This window comes from Phocoena phocoena, chromosome 1, assembly GCF_963924675.1.
Source record: "Phocoena phocoena chromosome 1, mPhoPho1.1, whole genome shotgun sequence".
Classification (NCBI taxonomy): Eukaryota; Metazoa; Chordata; class Mammalia; order Artiodactyla; family Phocoenidae; genus Phocoena; species Phocoena phocoena.
Genome location: NC_089219.1, coordinates 137,099,319 through 137,108,462, shown reverse-complemented (window position 1 = coordinate 137,108,462; position 9,144 = coordinate 137,099,319). Strand labels below are relative to the sequence as shown.

The 9,144-nt window shown below is 49.9% G+C and overlaps 1 protein-coding gene across 1 annotated transcript; it reads right to left on the bottom strand.

Moving 5' to 3' along the window:
* Positions 1-6,392: 6,392 nt before the first annotated feature.
* Positions 6,393-8,543, bottom strand: IER5 (immediate early response 5). Its single transcript, XM_065894367.1, has one exon. The coding sequence runs from the start codon at positions 8,327-8,329 to the stop codon at positions 7,346-7,348; it is 984 nt and encodes a 327-aa protein (XP_065750439.1). The 5' UTR covers positions 8,330-8,543; the 3' UTR covers positions 6,393-7,345.
* Positions 8,544-9,144: the final 601 nt, after the last annotated feature.

Genomic DNA, 9,144 nt, shown 5'->3' with positions numbered 1-9,144 from the left:
CTAGTCCCACATGGCAGGAGGCAGTGTATGAGGAAAGGAACGGCCAGAGGGAGCCAGGCTTGAGTGACCTCAAGGTGAGAAGTTCAAGCTAGACACCACCTGACCCCCTGCCACCACCACCCCCATCAGTGGAAATAACTGCTTTTTACTTGATGTGCCCTGTAGATCACCTGGGGATCTTGTGAAATGCATATCCAGTAGGTCTGGGGTGGGGCCTGAGACTTTGCATTTCCGGTAGACTCCCACATGACCCATGCTGCTGGTCCAAGGACCATACTTTGAGGAGCAAGGGGCCAGATCACACTCACCTATGGTCAGATTTTCTGGGGGGGGGTTCTGTGTTGTTTATGCATCTCATCTGGAATGTAACCCAACTTGAGGGCCAGGATCCAGTTGTTTGCATCTTTGTATTCCCTACTGATGAGTTCCTTCTGGGTGTTCCTGTAAATACTTAATTGATGGAACCCAGGGCTGAGTTGTTTATATCTTCCGGCTTTGCTTTACAAACGCTAATTTATCTTCAAATCACAATCGTGAGGTAAGTGGATACTTTTTTTTTTTTAACTACAGATAGAAACCAGGAAAGATGAATGACTCTCCAAGTAGTGAGTCACATTTTCAGATCCTGGCCTACAAGTCCCTGGCTCAGAGGGATCCCAGTCCAGGGGGAATTCCAACACTGCCTCTGCTTGGGTTCTCACCTGCCCAGGCAAGATGCCCCACTCACTCTCTGAACCTTGTTTCCTCTTTCCTGACTGATCCGTAGGAGACCCTCCCCTCCTCACAGAGGAGCTCAGGAGCCTTAAGGAGCGGCAAACTCCATGTTAGGAGGCCAGATAACCTCATGCTGAGGTGACTAAAGGGTTGAGAAGCAGACAGCTGCGCCAGCCCACGCGCTGGGATCGTCCACACGCTGCATCTTTACAGCTGCTCTCAGCAGTGCAGACTAGGAGCACCTTTTAAAAGACATTTTGAAGAGGGAGTGAGTGAAGTGTAGGGAGAAAACCACAGAAATCACTGAGTAATAACGACCTCAGCATAGCGGCCCATGTACTCTAAGTTCAGCTTCTGAAACTGAATCTTTGGGTTCAGGGATTTATTTCTCCCATGGCCATAAAAATAAAAGCAACTCCAGTCTCTAAAGTAGGTCACGCAGTTAGAGAGAGAGAGAAAGGCTCGTGCTGATAAATGCAGATGTCAAGGTGCTTTCACCCTTTTCCAAACCAAAAACAAAAACTTGGAAATTGTCTGAAGAAAACAGGAGGTTGTGGTGCAGCTTGAGAAAAGCCAGGGGGAAGAAAGTGGGAGGGGCGCTCCTGCCCTGGAGAACGTGACTCCACGGCGATCCCCCCCCATCCATGACTGTTCCCACCCCACAGTCTCTCTTCACGATCTCCAGCTCACTTGCTGCCCATCACCTCTGTTGCATGATTCCAGTGGGTTGTAACTATTCCCCACTCCCACTTCTGTTAACTCACTGTAAAAAGTTTCTATTAATCAATCAAAGCCTAGAGAGGAAAGACAAAGCAAAGAAGCACTTTGGGACTTCTCCATTAGAGGAGGCCTGGGGATCCATTTTCTGTTCTAGAAGGCAGCACTGGGAGTTCCAGCAAAGGCAAGGGGGATCTGTGTAGCCCACATTTGGGCTACGCTGACTTTGCCTCTCCTTTCCCCCATCTGGTCCAAGCCAAGCCGGCTTTCAGTGGCTGCTCCTGTTTCTAAGATGGATACTCCCATACCCACTCCCTGCTATTATGCTGGAATCTGGGGTCTGGTGAGGCACCAGGGTTGGACCACCAGCAATCACAGCTGTGGCTTGATCCCTGGGGGGCAGAGCCTCCGGAGACTGCAAGTCTCAAGTTCAAGAAATCCAACTCTGCTCCTTCGTAGCTGGTGGTAGCATTCCCAGTGCCAGCTCCTCCCTGTGCCTCAGACCCTTCCCCAGGCAAACGATAAATGTGAGTGCCCTAGGAAGAGGATGGAGGGAGGGGAATCTCAGAAAGACCCAGCAGAGACAGAAAAACAAAACAACTCCAGCACTGAAGAAAGTATCTGTGCCACAAAGGGCAGGATGATGCTGTGACTGGCTAGATGGAAAGAGCCATGCACTTGTGGATCAATTTGGAGAAAGACTCTTAATGGGTGGTGTCCTGGATTCAGGAAAGGCATCAAGTGTGGGGAGTAGCCTAAGGAAATCCTGCCCTCAGAGACAACTTCAGTGCTTTGAGCAGAGGGAACAGAATGGTTTTTTACCTCAGAGAAAGCAAGTTGCCAGCAGCTGCCCTGCCCCAAGACTTGAGAGGTCAAATGAGTTGAAGAACAAGCAGGTGGGAGCACATAGCTTTGGCACAGCTCTGAGCGCTAGAAAAACTGAAAGGAGCCTTGCCTTGGCATCTAGGGGAATGATTGGGCTGGAGCAGCCTGACAGAAGCCCAGTCCTCAAAGCCCGGGGAGAAAGCAGAGGGCTGGGATCAGGGCCGACTTGGTGCCTAGAAGGGGCGAAAAAGGGACGCTGCATCTCACCTTCATCCTGTAAGTTAGGGATGTGGCTTATGACACAGAGACTTCGTGTGACCAGGTCCCAGAAAACTTGATTATATAAAATAAGTAGATCTACCAACAAATATCAACAGGCCTATTTTATAACAGTCTCCTAAGAGAATTGCTACTGGAGAGGCTCGGTGGTGATGACCAGGACCAGCCCTTCTTTCTGCAGCTCCCCAAAGCTGACAGCCAAGACTCTTTCTCACCTGCCCTAAAGCGGGCAGCACCCAGCAGTGGAAACTGCTTCTGATCAGCAGAGTGGGGAGAGGGAGAGGCCCTGTCAGGAATCCAGTCCCTGGAGGCTTCTCCCTCCCTGCTTGTAGAATTCCAAACGTCTGAGATAAACCGCAGGATACAGTCCAGCAACATCCCAACCGGGCTATATTCCTCTGGGAATGAGCAATAGCTAGACAGAGATTTTATTTTTAAAACCCTCATTCCCACTTGGGGCAGGGGGTGGTGGTAGGCACTGGGGAAAACTGTGCTTGGATCGGGAAGGGGGCATTCTGCTAGACGTGCGTATCCTTTTACACTTTTTGTTCTTACATATTCTCTTCTCTAGTGTACCCTCAAGAATTGTTACTGAAAAACTCCTAGGGCCATGAGTTAAGATCACAATGATTCCTAACATCAACTCTGCTTCTACTCTATTTTTCCTCCCAAGGCTTTCCACTGGGTAGAATTTTAAATTTGAACAATGGTTCAAAGGCTGAGAGACAAACTGCTCATTACTGGAAAGAGTGCCAGGAATCCTGGGAAGCAGACCTCACTCCCCACCAGAGTTCTGTACCTAATCGGAAAGGCTTCTTTCATAGTCACGGGAGGGTTAGATTAGTGTTTCTTTTCATTCTCGTCTTCTTTCAGGAACTGCTGGGATAAAAGCAAGCCTAGGAGAATAAAAAAATTCACAAATAGGACAAGAATAAAATATTTAGGGCAAGAGATCAGAAGTTCTTTGGTTATTCAGTGAACTGAACTAACTCTACTTTAAAAAAGTATAAGGAAGTAAACGTCCATCAGACTGCATGTCACAGTGGGTATTAGCCTTTCGACCCCATCTCACAGGCTCTAAGCTGAGTTGTTATGCCTAGCAAGTTGAAGTGATAAAATAGAGTTTTGTCATCATGAAGTCTGTTCCCGATATTTACTCTATCTTTATTCTGAGATGCATTCTACTAAAGTTGTTAGATGGCCCATTCCCTTCCACTTCTCATCCAAAAATCTAATCAGCAGTGAATGGTAGGAACGCAAGAGTTATTATTACCCCGTTAGGTGCCTTAAATCAAAGTCAGTCACTCCGAAGGGGCAGTTCAAGCTTTCCAGCTTTCTATCATTAGTTCCTTTCCCCAAATACAATCAGTGGTTTCTGAGAAGGAAGACGGGCTTAAAGAGACACAGTTGAGAAGTGTTGTACTAAAACTTATCACCTTTATTCACTATTGATGTGATCTTCCTGTAGTACTTGTCAAAAAGCACTTTAAACATCTGGAAGAAAATTTTTTCCCGGACCAGACCTAAGGTTAAATTGATCAAAAAACTCCCGCCCAGAGTTGTCAAGAAGTGGTTAGGTACTAAAACTATGGTTCGTTTCTAGTCACACTGAATCTGATAACCCCATCCTGGCACCAGGAAGGCTCTTTTCCAGGACCTATCAATTAACAGGCTTAAGAAACATTCTATGCTCAAGTAATTCAGGCTAAAAATAACTCTGTGGGCTATTTTTTTTCTCTACTCATCCACAGAAAGCATTTGTGTGTCAACAAGATCTTTGTTCCTTGAGAGTTTTCACTCCAGCTTACTCCTCCCTGAAAATAGTTGTTTGACACAATCAGGAAAGTCACAGGGTTGGTGTGAGGTATAGAGAACAGCAAAACTATTCTAAGCTGTGTGCACTGCCAAGTGTCCAGAGGAAAACAAGAATAAAAGAACCCAGAATTCACAGATCGGATTAACTTAAAGACAGACTCTCCTTTCCCCTCCTTTCTTACAAATATACACAGTTCTTTGACCATAAATAATAGATCCGAGTTATACATAGAACTTCTACATTAACTAACAATTGCACGCTTACTATACTATGTATGAGGTACTTTTCTAAAAACGTTAGGGGCATTAACATTAATTTTCACAACTCTATGAGGGAGGCACAATTATCTCAACTGCATATCCGAAAACACTGAGGCACAGAGAGATGAAGTAAGTTGTCCAGGGTCCCTCAGCTAATAAGGGGCAGAGCCAAGATACGAACCCAGGAAGTCTGGCTCCAGGTCCCAGCTCTAACCATGACACATACTGCTTCTACAATCAGATAATGATCTTTACTGATTTCCTACAAAGCTGTATTTCCCTATCAAATATGTCCCATTTACCTTCTCTAAATTAAGCAGACACATGGTCCCATGGTTCATCTTAATGTGAAAACAAGGATCAATGGGGATTTTCATCTCAACCAAAACACATCAACTCAAAACACACCGAATGTTACCCTCTTTCAAATATAAAAGTGCACTGAGACAGCTGTTCAAGCATAATCATTACTTTCTAGCAACAGGAAATGTTTGCAGAATTAAGGCCCTGGACATCTTCAGTTTAGGCAGCCAGCATGCAACAGATCTCTTGTGGCTATAACAGAACTAGTCTCTGAAAGAAAAACAAACTAATTTTAACAAGACTCTGATTAGGGAATGTTTAATTCTATGAATATATTATTTATGGTGATGAAGCATAACGTAGAAAGTTCCTTAATGAATCACTAATAAATTTGCAAAAATGTCAAAACACGGGCCTACTCCGCTATGACAGAAGTTTATACCGTCAGGATTTTAGGGAGGGCAAAGCACCATTCATAAGCTCCTTCTGCCCAAAGGAAATTACCCTTTCTTAAAGCTTTGTCTAATGTTTCCTCAATTTCTCCCATCTCAAAAACACCCAATCTATTCATAAGATGTTTTAGAACAATTCCGTCTTTTAAAGTGCTATCAACCGTATTTTAAGACACCATTCTCTGATTTGCTTCTGAGACAGATAATTGAATACCTTTCAAAATACTGACCATTTTGCCTTAGACAAAAAGCTCTTAAATGCAGTAATTGTATTTAAAAAAAAAAATAGATGACTTGGCTGTCATCATCGAAGTGTTTGCCATGGCCCAAACACTGATGTCACCCTTTGGGTGACAAAAGCAAATCTGGTTTTGCTAAATAAACTTGTCTAGCCCTCCTTGGCCTACTGGCCTTATCTAGCTTGACACAAGCTATTTCCTTTCACTGATGCATTTACTTTCTACAAATATAATTTAAAAAATTTTTTTAAAGCACTGAAAATTCCATCCTGACATCCACTGGAATGCAGAGGTAGCCCTGATCAGCTGGGAATGTCAGTCTCATCAGCTTCCTTCATATGTCAGTTTTTTTTTTCAGTAACAAAGTTGAAAGATGACCCATGTGACCTAACAGGAAACTAAAAATTTTAAGTGAAAAACACTTCCGTGGATGGGAAGGGCTTCAGAAGTTGGCACTTAAGTTATTTAATATTAGACACAGTAAGACTGGGCTGTAAAAACTCAAATTGCCTAGACTTTAGAAAAGGCAGTTGCAGTGGCAGGTTTCGAGAAACTGGCCTACCACTGATATTAGTATCTAAGAGCACTCCTCTTGATGTGGACGAGAAATTAAACGTGTCTCTCTTGATACTTAGTGAAGCCAGCAAACAATGTCCCCAGTGTGTGAACCACTGATATTAAGAACCACACCTTCAATTTTCCACGTGGACCATAGTTCCCCTCCTCCCACTTTCCTCCCTCCCAACCCAGACAGGTGATTACAGACAAGGAGGCGGTGAAGTTGCTTCAAAATATTTAATACGTGTTAGACACGTAGTTACATTTTTATACAAAAATCAAGACGACGAAGGAGAAAATACTGTACAAAAACCTTGTCAGCTCCCCCAACCTTTATACAACAAAGACTGGAGTCACTATCTACAAACCCATAAGGTCTTTCCACTTAGGGCTTCTGTCTGTAAACTTTGCTTCCTTAAACAGTTTTTAAAAGCACTGTGTAGTAGGTCTGATCTAGAGCTTTTAAAAAATAAATCTTTTCTCTATAAACTCCGTATTTCCAAGCTTGAACTCTGCCGTGAAGTTCATTAAGCATTTTCCCTGTGGGGAAGACAAGGGCCGCTAACGCTCCCCTTTCCCAGAGTGATCACAGGGTATAAACGTTTCTTCAGGGAGAGAGAAAGGTGGGGAGGGAGAGAAATACCACAAGCCCCTAGTCCAGACGAAATCCCTCTAGTCTGAAGATATCCTGTGAGGAAACGCCGCTCCTGGCCCCGGTGCGGCTCTAGCTTCACGTGAGGAGTGTGTAAAGTCCCTTCCTCCCCCGACAGCGAACGGGGAACTCCCCGGGCCCGGCCTTTCTCGCCGCTTCCTTCTCGGTGCTGCCGGCGGCGGAAAGTCCCTGTCTGCCCCCAACCTCCCAAGCCCAGGGGAAGGGGGGATGCACTCCAGAGAGACAAAATAGTCTTAATTCAACGAGACAAACTAACAGACACAAACACAAAAGTCCACGATCGTGCTCCTCCGACACGCCTCACACTGCCCAGTCTCAAGAGGAGACCCGAGAGGCTCCGCACAGCCGGCCGCCAAGCCCGAGGGCAGTCGGTGCCGCCCGGCGGCACCCGGTCTCCTCCTCGCGCTCCGCGCCGACGGCCTCTGGGGCGTCCTCGCAGCCGGAGAGGCCCAGCCCTCACGTCGGGACGCCCGCTGCTCAATCTCCTTCCCGCTCGGGGACCCGAGGGCTCAGAAGGCCACGATGGCAGTGCTCCAAGGGTTGACGTCTCTCAGCACCGGCTTATCGCAGCAGATCTGCCCGGGCTCGGCGGCTTCCGGACCGCTCTCCTCTCCCTCCGCTTCCTCCCGGCCGCCCCCGGGGCTTTTCCGTAAGAGTCCCGAGAAGCTGGAACCGAAGATGCTAATGAGGTTAGCCACGTTACCGGTCTCCATCTCCTCCTCCTCCTGCGCGGCCGCCGCCGCCGCCGCCGCCCCGCCCGACTGCTCTTCTGAGTTCCGGCGGGGTTTCTTGAGCGGGGTCGAGCCGGGCGCCGGGCGGTCCGCGGGGCCGCCGCCCACGCCCTCCGCGCCGCGCTTCCTGGGGCAGACGGGGGGCGGCACGGGGGGCTCGGGCCCGGCGGGACTAGGCGCGCGGCTGCCGTCCACGCGAGGAGAGGCGCTCGTCTTGTCCTCGTCCCCCGGGGGGCAGCCCCAGGGACGGCGCGCTGCCCCAGGCCCCTGGGGGAAGACGTCTGAGCCTCCGGCGGGAACCCCGGCTCCTCCGACCGCCGTCTCTCGCGGTCCCTCCACGCGGCACCAGGCAGCTTCCGCCGCCTCCGCCTCTCCGCCCTGAAGAGTGTCCCCGGCGCCCGTCACCGGGGCTGCGGGCTCCGCGTCACCCGCCCGTGGCACTTCTAGGACGGCAGGGAGCTCCAGCTGGGGTTCGGGCTCCGGCCAGGCGGCACAGGCGGCCGGCGGAGGTGGCTCCCCCCAGCACGCGGGTGGCCCGGCCACCGACTCCCCAGGCTGCTGCGGCAGCGCCGGGGCCCCCGGGTGACCGGCCAGGTAGAGTCCGGGGCACGGGTCGCTCAGGTAGACCTGGCGGGCGCTGCGGAGCACCAACGAGACCAGGAGGTTCTTGTGCAGCTTGATACCGCCGCGCTGGGCCCGCGAGTTGTAGATCTTGCCCAGAGAGATGCTGACGATGCGGTGAGCCTCCAGTTTGAACTCCATCCTGCCTCGCCTTCCCAGGGCTGGCGCGGAGGTGAGGGAGTGAGCCCCGACCCACCTTCCGAAGCTGAGACGGGAACGATAGGCGTCAACGAGTCCGCCCCGGGGGTGGAACCTGAATCTCTGAAGACTCCGAATAGAAACGGCTCCGGCGACGCGCTCGCAGGCTCTTGCGCCCTCCCCACCTTAGCTTGGCAGCCAGGTTGGGGTCGGGTCGCTAACTGAGGGCAGTCCGGCCTCCGGGCGCCTTATAAAGGCCTCCCGACAGCCAATAGCGAAGGGCCGCCAACCGTTCCGGGGCCGATCGGCGCGCCCTCGTGCGCCTCGCGCGGCCAATCGGAGACCGAGGAGGGGCACCAGGGCCATTCGAACGTTGGTCCCGCGGAGCAGGCTCTTAAAGGGGGCGACGCGCGCGACGCTGACCGGCGGGTCGGGGTCAGTGCTGCGAGCGGCGGGGGCCTGAATGGCCACGGTGTTGTTTGTACTTAAACTTGCTGGCCTGTGTGCTACTTGCCGGAACCAAAGCGAACTAAACCATTCGAACTTTCATCCGAGTATGGTGGTGGACTTTGCTCTGCAATAAAGTCCTGATCCTTCCCTGATCAACACTCCTCCCTCCCCCGCCACCGTTTGCAAGGCGTCACACTCCTGTAAGCTCCGGGGCAACCCGATAGAAATGGAGATGATGGCAAAACGTGGCACAGGATACCCTTGGATAACAAATAGTGTTACTACAAGATATTTAGCAGATATTAATTTTGGATAAATCCCTTGCCTTCTAGAGTCACATACACTCATTAGCACCTGTCAATTTTAAC

Excerpts from the sequence above, each read along its gene's own strand:
- IER5 (XM_065894367.1), bottom strand. The coding sequence starts at position 8,329 with ATGGAGTTCAAACTGGAGGCTCACCGCATCGTCAGCATCTCTCTGGGC.